This window comes from Oncorhynchus mykiss, chromosome 11 (assembly GCF_057628025.1).
Source record: "Oncorhynchus mykiss isolate SJ-2025 chromosome 11, ASM5762802v1, whole genome shotgun sequence".
In the NCBI taxonomy this organism is placed as follows: domain Eukaryota; kingdom Metazoa; phylum Chordata; class Actinopteri; order Salmoniformes; family Salmonidae; genus Oncorhynchus; species Oncorhynchus mykiss.
In genome coordinates, this window is record NC_143032.1 from 61,689,120 (window position 1) to 61,706,420 (window position 17,301).

The window sequence follows — 17,301 nt, forward strand, 5'->3', positions numbered from 1 at the left end:
CCGTGATACGTCAGAGCAGCCAGGTCACACGTGATACGTCAGAGCAGTGTGTCCGTGATACGTCAGAGCAGCCAGGTCACCGTGATACGTCAGAGCAGTGTGTCCGTGATACGTCAGAGCAGCCAGGTCACACGTGATACGTCAGAGCAGTGTGTCTATGATACGTCAGAGCAGTGTGACTGTGATATGTCAGAGCAGTGTGTCCGTGATACGTCAGAGCAGCCAGGTCACCCGTGATACGTCAGAGCAGTGTGCCCGTGATACGTCAGAGCAGCCAGGTCACCCGTGATACGTCAGAGCAGCCAGGTCACCCGTGATACGTCAGAGCAGCCAGGTCACCCGTGATACGTCAGAGCAGTATGCCCGTGATACGTCAGAGCAGTGTGCCCGTGATACGTCAGAGCAGCCAGGTCACCCGTGATACGTCAGAGCAGTGTGCCCATGATACGTCAGAGCAGCCAGGTCACCCGTGATACGTCAGAGCAGTGTGCCCGTGATACGTCAGAGCAGCCAGGTCACCCGTGATACGTCAGAGCAGTATGCCCGTGATACGTCAGAGCAGCCAGGTCACCCGTGATACGTCAGAGCAGCCAGGTCACCTGTGATACGTCAGAGCAGCCAGGTCACCCGGGATACGTCAGAGCAGCCAGGTCACCCGTGATACGTCAGAGCAGTGTGCCCATGATACGTCAGAGCAGCCAGGTCACCCGTGATACGTCAGAGCAGTGTGCCCGTGATACGTCAGAGCAGCCAGGTCACCCGTGATACGTCAGAGCAGTATGCCCGTGATACGTCAGAGCAGCCAGGTCACCCGTGATACGTCAGAGCAGCCAGGTCACCTGTGATACGTCAGAGCAGCCAGGTCACCCGGGATACGTCAGAGCAGCCAGGTCACCCGTGATACGTCAGAGCAGTGTGCCCGTGATACGTCAGAGCAGCCAGGTCACCCGTGATACGTCAGAGCAGCCAGGTCACCCGTGATACGTCAGAGCAGCCAGGTCACCCGTGATACGTCAGAGCAGTGTGCCCGTGATACGTCAGAGCAGCCAGGTCACCCGTGATACGTCAGAGCAATGTGCCCGTGATACGTCAGAGCAGCCAGGTCACCCGTGATACGTCAGAGCAGTGTGCCCGTGATACGTCAGAGTAGCCACGTCACCCGTGATACGTCAGAGCAGTGTGCCCGTGATACGTCAGACCAGTCAGGTCACCCGTGATACGTCAGAGCAGCCAGGTCACCCGTGATACGTCAGAGTAGCCAGGTCACCCGTGATACGTCAGAGCAGTGTGCCCGTGATACGTCAGAGCAGCCAGGTCACCCGTGAAACGTCAGAGCAGCCAGGTCACCCGTTATACGTCAGAGCAGTGTGCCCGTGATACGTCAGAGCAGCCAGGTCACCCGTGATACGTCAGAGCAGCCAGGTCACCCGTGATACGTCAGAGCAGCCAGGTCACCCGTGATACGTCAGAGCAGCCAGGTCACCCGGGATACGTCAGAGCAGCCAGGTCACCCGTGATACGTCAGAGCAGTGTGCCCGTGATACGTCAGAGCAGCCAGGTCACCCGTGATACGTCAGAGTAGCCAGGTCACCCGTGATACGTCAGAGTAGCCAGGTCACCCGTGATACGTCAGAGCAGTGTGCCCGTGATACGTCAGAGCAGTGTTCCCGTGATACGTCAGAGCAGCCAGGTCACCCGTGATACGTCAGAGCAGCCAGGTCACCCGTGATACGTCAGAGCAGCCAGGTGACCCGTGATACGTCAGAGCAGCCATGTCACCCGTGATACGTCAGAGCAGCCAGGTCCCCCGTGATACAAGTCAGTATTCGATGCCCATCCGTGTCTGAGGACGTCAGGAGTTGACATGGAAACCAGCCACTAGGGGCAACAGTGAGCGCTGTTACCTTCAAGTAGGTTTCAGTTTTGCTAGGGCGTTGTGGACAGGGATGGCGGATGGGGGTAAGCATAGCATCTGCCTCTGGTGCAAAAGGTTGCACGTTTGAATCCAGCCATAGAAAGTTGTTGACACGGTCGTGCGGAGAGAAGGACCAAGGCACAGCGGGATTGGAGTTACACATCTTTATTTTAGTGAAACTTAAACAAACCAAGAAACAAACAACGACCAGTACTGAAGTGCTACATGCACTCACTCAAAACAATATCCCACAAAGCAGGTGGGAGAAAGGGCTTCCTAAATATGATCCCCAATTAGAGGCAACGATTACCAGCTGCCTCTAATTGGGAACCATACAAACCAGACACATAGAAAATAAATGACTAGAACACCCCCCTAGTCAAGCTCTCTATGGTCAGAGTGTGACAGTTGTTTTTTACCCTTACCTTATGATTACCGAGTTAATGCCTAAACTTAACCTTAAAAACACTTTGAATTTCGACGTTTGGGACAACTTAGAAATTTGACGTTTGAGAAACATGGATGAACGTCTAATTCTGAAGTGAAACTGTGAGAACTTATTGGCCAGAGAGTCTCTGCAGGGTGAGATCATTAACAAGAGGACGTACCCCTGAACCTCCAATCCCAGGCCTGCATTCCGCCTGCCCCGCCCTGCTACCCTCTGGGACTCATCCAGAATGGGTTAATGGCCCTGTGTTATGGTTGGACCCCCGCCTGCCTTCCACGGCCATGCAGAGCCAACAGTGGACTCCCCCGCTCCACTCTGGTCAGGAACATAATACAGCCTAATGAGAGAGCTGTGTGTTCCTGCCTCCTCAGGTGTTTATGATCCTCTCACTCATTCACACTGAGCTCACAGCCAGGGCCTGACAACACACACACACACAGTCTTGTATAACTAACCTTGTGGGGACACACAATTCAGTCACATTCAAAATCCTATTTTCCCTAACCCCTAACCCTAACATTAACTCTAAAACTAACTCTACGTCCGAACCCTAACCCTAAGCTTAATTCTAACCCTAACACTGATTAGTTGCCATACTTCCGAGAACCCACATCTTTTCATAGCGAGCTAGCGAGGGATGGAAAGAGAGGTGAGGGGCACAGTATAAGCAGGTCGGCCACAAGGCAGACAGTCAGAAACGTGCATTAGGGCTATCTATCGGCAATCAAAAGCTGTATCTCACAATGGAATGCTGTATCTTGCAATTTCAGTAAAGAAGGGCCTAACATCAATTAATAGGATAATATATTTTACACGCAACAGACTGAAGACTGAATACACACTTGCAATCATTGGCGAAGAGCAAAAGCAGGCGAGCAAAAGCAGGCGAGCCAGCGCGAGGGAGAGTGAGTCACCAAAGTAGCTTAGTTTAGCTCTTCCTCTCTGTTTTATTGAAATTACACAACTTTACCCAATGACTTTATAGCATATTGTCGGCTAGGGAGTTTTCTTAACGTTAAAGATGCCCTTGATGTTAAAGATGCAGAAATCGCCATTTCCTGGTTTCAAAAATGTGAATAGTTCACCTAATTTCAGTTTATGTGACAAAACAAGCAAGTATAGCGTAGAGAATCATTGAACCATCTAAACCTCTGTGAAATAGAGTTCCCATTAAAAAAGTATTATATTTTCAGCTGTTTGAAGCTGGTGAACAAAACAGAAAGTAAAAGATGTAAAAAAACTAAACTTAAGAACAAGAAGCATTGAAATATCGCCATTAGAGCATATCTACCGCTTCTTAGACTTGGGAGGACGGCTCATAATAATGGCTGGAATGGAGTTTACTGGATGGAATGGAGTAAATGGAATGGAGTTTACTGGATGGAATGGAGTAAATGGAATGGAGTTTACTGGATGGAATGGAGTAAATGGAATGGAGTTTACTGGATGGAATGGAGTAAATGGAATGGAGTTTACTGGATGGAATGGAGTAAATGGAATGGAGTTTACTGGATGGAATGGAGTAAATGGAATGGAGTTTACTGGATGGAATGGAGTAAATGGAATGGAGTTTACTGGATGGAATGGAGTAAATGGAATGGTATCAAACAAATGAAAACTATGTTTTTCATACCATTCCATTTACTCCATACCAGCCATTAATATGTGTCGTTCTCCCCTGAGCAGCCTCCACTGATTTCTATGTGAATTTGGTCAGGTCGCCCAGAAAGTTACATATTGCAGCTTTAAGGATCCCAACTTCATTTAAACGTTTAAATGTTCACACCCCTAATTTGGCCTCATACTGTATTCCAGTAATCGGATCGTTAGAGACACTCCTATACCTTCCACTGTTCCCTGTTCCAGCCTATGAGGTGAAGTCATTTTCCCCCAGTCAAGGCGATTGGTTCCACAGAGGCCAGAGGGAAGTATTGTGCTTTGTAGTCTCTGGTTGCTGCTCACAGAACCAGGCTTGTCTCTAATTAGCCTGTGTGCAAGTGCAGCTCATCCAAAACCCCTTCTCCAGCTCCAACCCATAATGAATCACTAACATCACCAAACCTCTCTCTTTCTGACTCAGCACCACCTCACTCCACCACATACGCAGACGAGAGGAGAGGAACAGTAAATAGTGTTCACAAAGGGCAGAGTGGGGATAGCAATGTGACTGCAACCTGAGTCTACCTATTTATCCAGTGGCTGCAGGTTTGAAGGATTGGGTTGTAGAGGAACAGCAAGACGATGGGTTTTGGGAGGTCCCTGAAATGATCCTTGAACACCACCCATCCATCCACCGCAGCCCAATGCTTTGTTGTGGTTGTCTGTCTGTCTGTGGTTTGGGATAGGGGAGTGTAGTAGTGGTAGGCATGGTTTGGTTTAGATAGCTGCTTTCTCAATCCACACCAATTGGACCACAATTCTTTGAGTCCCTTTCATGTGGCGTCGTATATGTTTATGAACTCATGTAAAGATGACGAATGTGCAATCAGACAATTAAGACTTCTGGGAGTATGCAAAACCTCAAACAAATACTGCATATACACTATGATACACAGCACCAGCATAGCAACTGCTAGCATAGTTTCCATGCTGGTTTCATACTAAACATTTTGCTTTGCAGCATCTGGACAACTGCAGGAGGGAGGGAGGAAAGAGGAGAGGAGGAGGGAGGGGCATAATTCGATTTAATTTGGATTAATATCTGCAGCTGCCCAGGGCTGTAATAAAATAATAAAGGGATCAGTCAGAGAGAGAGAGTTGGCAGTGTGGAGGATTGAGAGGCAGCCAGGACTGACGCACTGCACAGCGAGAGGGAAGAGAAGTAGAGATAAGAGAGGAACAGGCGAAAGGATAAGAGGAAAGAGGAGAGGCGAGGAATGAGGATGCAAGAAGACAGGAGAGAAGAAGTGAGTGGAGAGACTGACAGGGTAAGGTGAGGAGAGAGGTAGAAGATAGATTGAGAAAAGAGAAACGATAGTTTAGGTTTAATTTATTTAACTAGGCAAGTCAGTTAAGAACATATTCGTATTTACAATGACGGCCTACCCTGGCAAAACCCTAACCCGGACGATGCTGTGCCAATTGTGCGCCGCCCCAACTTGAGGGAATGAGTGGAGGTCCTTCCGTGAAAGAGATCCACAGACGAAGGGAGGGCAATCCCATTGGGAGCCAGCGCTGGGCTAGGTGAACTCATCAGGGATGCACAGCACATTACCACCAGCACCCTGAGAGCACAGGCCAGTCCCATTAATGCTGCGATTGTCTCAGCCTCAACGATGTCAAAACATTTAGAAATATACCTCCCGGCCTTGTCATAATCCATCAAAGCTACAGTAAAGGTAATAGGTTTAGACTCATCAGACAGACCTAGCGCACCTCTGATGACATCACTCAGTCAGGATGTAGAGCAGAGACAGTCGAGGGCTGCAGCACAATTCCACACCATGGCTGACCTTCTTTACACCACAAGCTTCTCCTGAGAACTGAGGCTAACACAGGGAGATCAGGGTGAGGTCATTAGCAGCACTGACCCAAAACAAAAAGAATAGGATATCTGACGGGTTCTCTTTTAGATGTTTAAACCCAATTTATGTTTGTTCCCCAACTCTCCCCCCGCCTCTCCTCCTTTCTGCGCATTTTCATTGATAGTCCTTTGCTTGTGGGTCACTCATACAGCAGCACATAGGTCATGTTAAACTGCAGGGTAAGAGGTAATGCCTCTCATTTATTGGGTACAGAGGAGCGCATAGTGGCTGCCATTGGGCTAGGGCAGGAGTGTGTGTGTGTGTGTGTGTGTGTGTGTGTGTGTGTGTGTGTGTGTGTGTGTGTGTGTGTGTGTGTGTGTGTGTGTGTGTATGTGTGTGTGTGTGTGTGTGTGTGTGTGTGTGTGTGTGTGTGTGTGTGTGTGTGGTGGAGAGGGCAGGCATGCACACAGTTCTATCTCTGCCTGCTGGGTCCATTTCCCCAGAAGAAGAAGCATGATTTTCAATAATCCACGATGCCTTGGGACTCCAGGGAAGCCAGGGAAACCATAAATAAACTGACCTGCAGCACAGGGAATCTCAACCTTCATCTGACCTGTGGCAATAGTTGGTTTCCTCTAAGATATACTTTGAAATAGTCTAAAACAACTCTTTCCATCTTAACAAATGAGCACAAACACACAACAACAGAGTAGCGCGCAAAACAGACAGAGAGAGAAAAATAGCTTCCTTTCCCCTGTTTGCTTTAGTTAATTGATGGCTGGTCCCACTAATAAATCGGCTGGTGTCGTATGGTAATGAATGACTGTTGTGACTAATCCCCTCTGAGTGGAGAAGCGAGGTGCCAGGGGCTGGACTCTCTCGTCTCTAATCTCATCTGGGACCCTTTGCTCTCCTCCCCTTGCCTTGCCTGGCTTCAGCTGCTTCCAATTTGGGCTCAGCACTTGTGCTGCTGTCGCTTGCCATTTACACAGCCATGAATCTCCGCAGCACAGGCCTGTCTGCATACGGCTGGGAGCATGCCTGTCTGTGTGGATGTATAGGATGCCTTCATGGCTATGTGTGTCTGTGCAAATAGTGTTTTGTGGCTGACGGTGAGTGTGTGTTCGTGTACGTGCAGGAGTATGTGTGTGCATCTGAAAGTGCTTATGTGTGTAATTCGTGACGTGTGTGTCTATGTTTCCTTCTAAATAAATCAGTGTGTATGTGTGAGTGTGTTTGCGTGTATGTGTGAGTGTGTTTGGGTGTATGTGTATGTGTATGTGTGAGTGTGTTTGGGTGTATGTGTATGTGTGAGTGTGTTTGGGTGTATGTGTATGTGTAAGTGTGTTTTGGTATATGTGTATGTGTGAGTGTGTTTGGGTTTATGTGTATGTGTGAGTGTGTTTGGGTGTATGTGTATGTGTATGTGTATGTGTGAGTGTGTTTGGGTGTATGTGTATGTGTGAGTGTGTTTGGGTGTATGTGTATGTGTGAGTGTGTTTGGGTGTATGTGTATGTATGAGTGTGTTTGGGTGTATGTGTATGTGTATGTCCCGTGTCAGTGTTCCAGTGGTTTTAAAACCTGTTTAATGCAAACAAGGCGACTGTGGGACCAGGGGGGTGGTTGAGAGGAGAGAGAAGGGCCACTTCAGAGACAGCTCTGGAAAGTGGTGGCTTTATGTTGGGTCATAATATGTTGTTTTTGACAGTGTTCCTTTGTGTGATCCAAGAGGAGTGGGAGTGGTCAGCACTCAGAGAGAGAGAGGAACTGGTCTCGTGCGGCTCCCACACCCGTGACCTCACACTGGGGTCTTTCCACTTACAGCTACTAAAAACTACAGTCATTAAAACGGCTAATCACGCTTAACAGCTGCATCCTTCATCATACAAATGCTCAACACCTCGCTCTCCCACCCACACATATACACTCATGTATACATACGCACACACGCACGCAGGCACACACGCACGCACGCACGCACGCTCACACACACACACACACACACACACACACACACACACACACACCCTGAACACACCAGCCCCCACGTACTCTCACACTCCCCTTGCTAATGGCAAGCTGCAGCCCAGCGATGTTTAAAGTGAGGGGCTTAGAGTGTAGGCCTCTGATAAGCCGAGCTGAGCTGTGAAAACACAGATTACATTTTTGCGGCTTATTAAAGATGCGGAGCCTCTGCCTCTCGGCCACGCCGTAATTGCAGCCCAGAAACCGCAGCCTCCGCTTGGCTGAGAAACATGGCTTGATGGGGCTCTTTCAGCCGCACTAATTCAGCAAAACCTCCTCCCTTTACAGGAGGTTGGTTATGGCTGGAGCTCCTGGTAATGGCTTAAGTGGAATGGTATCAAATATGTCAAACACATGGGTTCCATGTGTTTTATGCTATTCCATTAACTCATTTCCAGACATTATTATGTGTCTCAGCAGCCTCCACTGCCTCCCTAATGTCTCAATGTGCTGCCTGCGGCCCCCTCCTGAGGTAAGCTGCCCGGTGTTGTGTTGTTTCACGTGTCTGTCTTTATAAATCATGTTCAGTCTGTGATATCAACTGGAACCTCCCATTGTCATCCTCTCTTTCTCACACTCTATCCTCACATAACTCAGTCACAGCAGGGGAAAAGGGCAGGAGGCCAACTAACACACCTGACCTGAGGGAAACAGGAATACTATCACAGCGTATATGTCAGGGAGACAGGAATAGTATCACAGCGTATATGCCAGGGAGACAGGAATACTATCACAGCGTATATGCCAGGGAGACAGGAATACTATCACAGCGTATATGCCAGGGAGACAGAAATACTATCACAGCGTATATGTCAGGGAGACAGGAATACTATCACAGCGTATATGCCAGGGAGACAGAAATACTATCACAGCGTATATGTCAGGGAGACAGGAATACTATCACAGCGTATATGCCAGGGAGACAGAAATACTATCACAGCGTATATGTCAGGGAGACAGGAATACTATCACAGCGTATATGCCAGGGAGACAGGAATACTATCACAGCGTATATGCCAGGGAGACAGAAATACTATCACAGCGTATATGTCAGGGAGACAGGAATACTATCACAGCGTATATGCCAGGGAGACAGAAATACTATCACAGCGTATATGCCAGGGAGACAGGAATACTATCACAGCGTATATGTCAGGGAGACAGAAATACTATCACAGCGTATATGTCAGGGAGACAGGAATACTATCACAGCGCATATGCGTATACAGCTGGTAGCAGCAGCTGTGATGTGTGCTAAGATGCGAAGAATCAGAGCAGGTTCAAGTGTTCAGCAGTCTGATGGCTTGTAGATAGAAACTGTCTCTGAGCCTGTTGGTATCAGACCTCCAATACTTTCTGCCCAATGGTAAAGAAGTGAACAGCTTGTGGCTGGGGTGTGGGGTCCTTGATGATGCTGCGGCCTTCTTCGGGCACCATTTCCAGTAGATTTCCTGGATGGGTGGAAGCACGATCCCAGGGGTGTGCTAGGCCGTCTTCACCACCCGCTGGAGGGTCTTGTTTTCGTGGACAGAGCAAGTCCCATACCAGGCTGTGATGCAACCGGTCAGGACGCTCTCGATGATGCAGCCGTAGTATTTTGAGAGGACCCAGGGCAGAATACCGTATTTCTTCAGCCGCCATAGGAAGTAGAGACGCTGTTGCGCCTTGACAAGGGAGGTGGTGATGTTGGTCCATGAAAGTCCTCGGTGATGTGGACGCCGAACAATTTAAAACTCGTGACTCTCTCTACCACAGTCCCATTGATGTGGATTGGGGTATGTTCCCTTCTATGCTTCCTGAAGTCAACCATAAACTCCAATGTCATAATCAAATATAAGGAACACAGAATATGTTTGATATTCTGTTGTAATAAAATGGGGTATAATTTTGATAGTGTTATTTTATGTATTGTAACTTGGGATATCCCCAGTGAAAACAAGAGTTGTGTTGCTTGGAAGGGTGATGCGATCCAGGCATACATTATATCCATGTTCTCTGGCCGTTTATAAAAGTGCCTCCATCTGCAAATACTTAGATGTTTTTTCAAGCTCAATCAGAGATAAAGACCATTGTAATGCAGGTCCAGCAGTAAGACAATATCTCCCCAACCTCATAGAAAACAATTACGATGAGGTAATTACACCACTGGTTTGGAATTTCAGCCAAGGCTTGAGATTTGGTTGGGGGCTTGAGAAACAGAGAGAAATATGAGGGGTGGCTGTCTTAATACAGTGTTATCTTACTCCACATAGACTCTCTCTGACTCAGTGGGTTTGTCTGTTATCAGCCTGTGTGTGATGTAATGTTTTGTTTTTGGAGCCCATGGGCTGGATGTGGTGGAGCCAACGGGCCACAGATCCCACAGGATCCTCTGATTGGAGTGACTTGAGTGACTTGAACCCATCCAATAGTATTCACTCACTCATCCTGGGTCTGGGCACTCTGCACCCGGGCCATTGGGACTGGGGGAAACACTTCAAGAGGTTCTAAACTAAAACAGAGACGTGTTATCTCTAGGTCAGACACACCAGACAGACTGGACCCTAGTCAGCCACTCTGACAGCAGGCAGGGGACCAAACTCCAAAGCACCTAACAAGGTCAGTGAGTACATGCATTTAAGGGAAAGAACTCAGCTAAGTGAGTGATGGAACAAAAGTGAAAACAACCCCCAACAATCAACGCTACGATTACAGCGCCCTCACCGCTCTGGCTTTCCTGAATGAGGAGGATTGTCATCATTCAGTCTCACCTTAACTCTCACCCTCCCAGTGAGAATCCCAGTCCCAGTCCCAGTCCCAGTCTCCAGTCCCCAGTCCCAGTCCCAGTCCCAGTCCCAGTTTGCAGCTGGCCTGTCTGCTGTGGTGGTGGCTGCAGTAATTCAGACCAGCCCTGGGAGGGGGGTCAGTCAGGGTAGTGGTACAGTACAGAGAAGTTAGGGGAGGTAAAGTAAATCAAAGGATCATGCACATTTTCCACAGTCTGTGAGAGGCAGACAGCAGACAGGCAACAGAGGGAGTGTGTAGATGGAAGGAAGGGGGGAACACCTAAGACTACTCTTAACTGGAACTTTGAATGGGTCATAGATCAAGAGAACAGGACATCACATTAGTTCAACTTCAGACCAAAGATATATCCCGTATGTCCACTTCAACGAATAATGAATAACATACATCTATGTTATGTGTCTAAAACACACAAATACATTCTCTAGGCCATGTATCCGCAAAGCTAGAGGCTAACAATCACAACAACGTCACACACAGCTCATCTTTGACCTCGCACTCGAATGCTGCATCAACTGAGAATGCTGCACTAACTTCCCTTGGCAACACAATGGCAACAATTTGTACATGTGCTGTCTCATCTCCAGTCATCCAGTGTCGCTGGTTTGTATTTGTCCTTACGGTAGTTGAAGAGGGGGCTGAGAGGAGGGGTATCAGGTTGGGTGCTGGCAGGGGCCTCTCCTACACAGTCCCGGCGGCGGTCCTGGATGCTATCCACCCACTGCATAGTAGGGCTCTCTGAATAGGAGCTGACACTTCCACTCAGTGCTGCTTGTGATCTGAGACACCCGGAACGGCGCTCTCATAAGTGTCTAATCTCAGCATCCCTGTCCCTGTCTCAAACCCCCCAGACAAACCCCCACCATGGCCCTCTAGTACTACTTAACTGGATAATTCTAGGTCTTTTGACAGTGTGTGTGTGTGTGTGTGTGTGTGTGTGTGTGTGTGTGTGTGTCTGTGCGTGCGTGCGTGTGTTGTCTGTGTGTGTGTATCTCGGTAGTCTGTCCATGCGTGAGTGGGAGTTTTTGAGTGTCTCATACGCTGTATCAGAGGGCTTCTGACATATGTACACCTCAGTGGTGGTCAGTGACATTTAAGATGTATTTTTTCATGAGAATGGCCTATATTTATAGCATATTGGATGACTGTCAATCATATCCCATTCACCCAGTTCAATGTAACAGCGAGAGGTTTAGGCTACTACATGATACTAAAAATGTCCCTATAGTCATCACGAGGTTGCTACAACCTAGCCTATGAATGACATTTTACAAAGTAGGTACACACAGGTCGAGAGATACATTTAAGGTGAAAGACAGTGACACATGGACAGACAGTGACACATTAAATACAGCCTTGCACAGTCTTGCCTGCATCTAGCTGATATAAGGTGTAATCATTAGTCCAACAGTTGCAAACGAGAGTTTCTATTCGACAAATGTAGGTACGTCTATCCCCATTTTGTTCCGTTTGCTTCCGTTTAAGAAACTATTTTCAACAGAATCGGTAGAATGAATACACCTCTGATCACATTTCACAGTTCACTTTCATAGCAGAGTTGTATTCCTTCTCTCCTCCTATCACCTTGTCCCTTTGCTTGTAGACTTCAATGCACAACACATCAGCTGTATGTGATCAAGCGAAAAAAACTTTCCAAGCCAAACCATATCATAACCACTACACACAGCCTACATCGTTGTCACCATATTACCTAAAGTAACGTCATAGTCAACATAGCTAAAAGATGTTACAGTAACGTTACAGTCTACAGTCAGTAAGCAGTTTAGCTCTTACACCGGCAGGCCCGGTAGCAATAAATTAGTAAAACCAAAAGCTTACCTTGATTTTGAGGGTTCTCGTGTTTTGTTGGATAGTCATCGCCAGCTAGCTAACATAGCATCCTTATTTTTGAGCAGGGTGTTTGAGTAGGTTAAACAAGCTAGCCGCATTTGCTAGCTAAGTAAGTGAAACTGAAAGTTAAAAAATAAATGATGTATCTATCTTTCACTTGCTTCTCCTTCATTTTGGAAGAAATGGATTTGTTCAAAACTGTTCAACTTTTGTCTTTCACTCTCTTTGAATCTTTGAAACTACTTACCACATTGTATGCACTGCACTGCAGTGCTAGCTAGCTGTAGCTTATGCTTTCAGTACTATATTAATTCTCTGATCCTTTGATTGGGTGGACAACATGTTCATGATGCAAGAACTCTGATAGATTGGAGGACCTCCTCTGGAAGTTGTCATAATTACTGTGTACGTCTATGGAAGGGGGTGAGAATCATGAGCCTCCTAGGTTTTGTACTGAGGCAATGTACCCAGAGCAGGACGGAAGCTAGTTGTCCTCCGGCTACACCATGGTGCTACCCTGCAGAGTGTTGTTAAGGCTACTGTAGACGTTCATTGCCAAATAGTGTGTTTTAATCAATTATTTGGTGACGTGATTCTATTTAGTATAGTTTTATCTAAAAAGTATAACTTTTTCAATGTTTTGAAAATTTTGTTTTTATGAAATTTACCGAGGATGGCCCTCTCCTTCCTCCTCTGAGGAGCCTCCACCGGTACACCTTGTACCATGTGTAGGCACATGTAGGGCAGTTGCGGTGACCATGTTACCGCCACACCGGCTGTGACGACTCATGAAGGCAGTCACGGTAATTAGGCTTCTCCAAGCTCTGATGCTGCTGATGGTGATTAATAGCCTACCAATCTTGCTAACTGCCTGGTACTCAGCACTCTATTGTCCCTTTAATAACTCTGACATCAATGCAAATGTAATCAAAAATCGATTCAAACACTTCATAAGAGCCCATGACCTCATGTTGTGCAACATTTCTGCAGGCTATGCAATTGTACGAGAAAACAGAGGGATGGCCTCTACTAAAAAGAGGAGGCTCCCATCAGCTTTCTATAGGCTAGGCCTACTATTTTTATTTCTCAACTTTCCTAATATTAAGCACATTGCTTATCTTTACAACAGGAATACAGGCTACCTGGCTGGCATGAAAATAAACCATGGGAAAAGCATCCTCCATTCGCTATTTAAGTGCATAGAGGGCATGTATTTCAAGACAGGTGCATAATAATGGTCCATTCTAAATCAAAACAAATTTCACACATATATTATTTAGTATATGTAAAGACAAGATTCAATCTAGAATGAATGATGCCTAGCATAAGAAACAATGCCTTTTTTTGCAACTTTTTCTAATCATAGTGGCACACCTCATGTAGAGTGTAGGGCTATATTTTTTGATAAGGTTTGTATCACAACTAAAGTGGCCAAAAAACTTCTTAAAATTAAGCACATTAATCTGCTTTACAATACAAGAGGTGTACAGTAGAGCCTAACTGGTGTGTGTGTGTGTATATACAGTATATAAGCAGCACTTGAGTTTCAAGTTTGGAGAAGATCATTTTCACAATAAAAATGCACCTTTATAATAAAAGCGTTATATGCATAATCACATTTGTGGTCACTTTTGATAATAGTGTTTTCCCGCTAATGGAACATTTGCGCTTATAGCCTTCTGCCATGTACGCATTGCTGCGCTTATAATGTGAAGAAATAGTTTATCAACATTTCAAGCTAAACGTTCTGATATTGTGTCAGCCACATTGCGTAAAAAAGTTTTTTTGATGCTAGTGGTATTCATTTGGGATCCATCGCATCCCACAACTGTCCCAGACTATGTTTGGAATTTTTATTTCTCGCACAGAAAATAATGGGTCGACTTTTGTACTTTGGGGGATAGTAGATTGACATAGGCTAGTGCTTTTGCTGTTCATTAGGCCTACTTATCTTGTCGGCTGACGAAAAGTAAATGTGGACAGTTCTTCCAATATCTTCAATATGCACCTCGGAATTGGATAAGGACGCATGCAGTTGCATCCCTGATGTGCCTGTCTTCACTTGTAGCCTGTGAGAAAGACGGATGGAGAGCCATGTGAGTGAGAGGTGCTTCAGAGCGTGCAGCACTCAGGGAGAAGGGCACAATGCAGCACTCAGGGCCCAGGCACCGCAGCCATTGGCCTTAAAAAAGCATGGATTTTTGTAGGGTGCATTACATCCACACATAGGGGATGCCGCTGTGAAATCCGAGGCATTATCAAGTGCTTGCCAAATTGTGAATGAGAGACTGAGTCTGTACAGCCTGCGCATAAAAACAAAGCAGAGCACATGCCCTTCAAGCAACTTTTTTCAAATAATCATTAGAGTCGCATCACGCAGCATTACAGTGTATTGAAAATCAAAACATATAGCCCAACGTATGTAGAACAACTAAAATTACACGAATAACTAAAAATTAAGCATATAGAAGTACGTATATCTTCGTTAACCACTCAACCCAGAATAGCTGCATGTGCGCACTCCCTCAAATCTTTTGGAGAAAATATCCTTTATATCTTATTCAGCTTTGTTCAATTGTATTCTTCATGCTATAAAATAATATAAAATAATGCCACAAGATTCTAAGCAAATCTTGTCTGCTAAATGAACTAGTGTAGCCCACAGCCGTTTGGCATAGCCAGATCAGGACCTAACATAAGGACATCTCAGAGTATGCTATTCTGTTCTTCTGAAATACATGACATTTTCTTCATGTTTCTTTAGATCTGTCTAAAATAGATAATGGACTTATTGTGAAGGTGTAGGCTATATTATATGGATTTATTAGACTTTTCAAAATGTAGATGTTCCAAAGGTCTGCTTCAGTGGCTTGTAGGCCACTGTGTGGAAGCCAGGAGATGCTAAATGTGTTATGTTAATTAACGGTCAATTACCGTGAGACTGACAGTTATTTGCTTGACAATCACCAGCTGACTATATTTCGTGACCAGCACAGCCCTAGGCACATGTGTAAAGGGGTTGCTGGTGGGATGGGAAAAGTGGGGTAATTTCTCCCAAATGAGGCCCTATTAAAGCACCCTTCAGCAGGTAGTGGGCCCCTGTGAGCCCCCCAGAGAGACTGTTAGCTCACCTGGGAGGAGTGGGCTGGCTGGTGAGGGAAACAGTAGTCCCATGTCAACACCACTGAGAACTCAACATGTTATCACAGTAAAGGGTTATTGTAATCAGCCCTGGGTCCTGGGACAAACAGTCACTCCACCCTCTACACCAGACAGGGGGCCAGCCAGCGCCAAGGGAAATTATTAGGCTCTGTTCTGGGTGAGTGGTGTGAGGAGAAGTGTGTGGAGTGTAGGCAGGGGGAGTTACTGGAGTTGAAAGGATCAGAATAGCAATAACAGAGTGTTGGCATTTTAAGGGGATGAAACCATACTTGCAGATGGACCATGAAATGCAAAACCATACAAAATAATTGACCTTATGCAATTCAATAACAGTCAAGTTGGACACTTAAAAAACCTAAAAGATGAATAAACTGGAGGCTGTTGGCTCTGCCCTAAAATGCTGATGTGAGGTTTCTCTAGACCACTGGCGAGTGAGTGTATTGATATGCAGGCAAACAGAGGGATATCCTAGTGTTTATCCATGTTACTCATTTATTAGTTTTGAGGAACCCCTAAGAGGCTAACAGTGAGGAACTAGGGATACTGGATAACACAGAGGAAAATAGAGATAGAGAGATATGTTGAAATGGGGAATGGAACGAAGACAAAGATACATTATTGAACTTGAGATAAGTGAGAAAAGATAACTTACAGACAGGAAGAAAGGGATGACAAAAAAAGAGAGAAATGAGAGAGATATCAAACTTGAGAGTGAGAAAGTGAACCATACGAGAGAGAGTGAGAAGGGGAAGTGAGAGTGGAAAGAAGGAGGAAGTGGGGGAGAGCTAAGGCAGTCCTGGCAGCCGTCTGGTCTTCATGGTTTCTCCGACCACAACATGGCTGATGGGCTGGCCCCCGCTCAGAGCTGCGTCAGAACCAGGCTCCAGGACTACATATCACATGCCTAGGATTCACTACCTCAGCCCTTAATTACCATCACCTCCTCTGGTCTCTCTCTCGCCTCGCACCAAAATCTCATGTCCTCATTGTTCTGTTCACATTCATGTGTTTTCAGTTGTGAGCATTGAGGGGGGAGGGAGATGCAGAGAGAGGAGAGAAAGGCACTACAGGGACCAGAAACTAGAGAAGTACAGAGATTTACAGAGAAGTACAGAGATGTACAGAGATGTACAGAGAAGTACAGAGATGTACAGAGATGTACAGAGAAGTACAGAGAAGCACAGAGATGTACAGAGAAGTACAGAGAAGTACAGAGATGTACAGAGAAGTACAGAGAAGTACAGAGATGTACAGAGATGTACAGAGAAGTACAGAGATGTACAGAGAAGTACAGAGAAGTACAGAGATGTACAGAGATGTACAGAGAAGTACAGAGAAGTACAGAGATGTACAGAGATGTACAGAGAAGTACAGAGAAGTACAGAGAAGTACAGAGAAGTACAGAGAAGTACAGAGATGTACAGAGATGTACAGAGATGTGCTCAGCTGGAGAAGAACAGAGAAATCTGTAAGTGCATAAATCCCAGAAGATGTTGACCTCTGTTGCCCTCTTACCTTCTTCACAGGCCGTGCCGCTGTAGCCTGGACAGCACTTCCACTCCAGAGAGTTGATGGTACGGTACACCACCTTATAGGAGGGTCTGACCACTGTCCGGTAGCTGGGGAACACACACAGGCCAACATCACAAAC

General features: G+C 46.3%; 1 protein-coding gene across 7 annotated transcripts in view; it reads right to left on the reverse strand.

Annotated features, from left to right (window-relative positions):
• Positions 1 to 17,301, reverse strand: part of LOC110535075 (EMI domain-containing protein 1) — a 107,314-nt gene that overhangs the window by 68,795 nt on the left and 21,218 nt on the right. For all 7 annotated transcript variants that reach the window (XM_090190794.1, XM_036935959.2, XM_036935960.2 and 4 more), the window contains one exon: positions 17,166 to 17,269. In XM_090190794.1, coding sequence (XP_090046920.1) covers positions 17,166 to 17,269 — 104 coding nt within the window. The remainder of the gene's footprint in view (positions 1 to 17,165; positions 17,270 to 17,301) is intronic.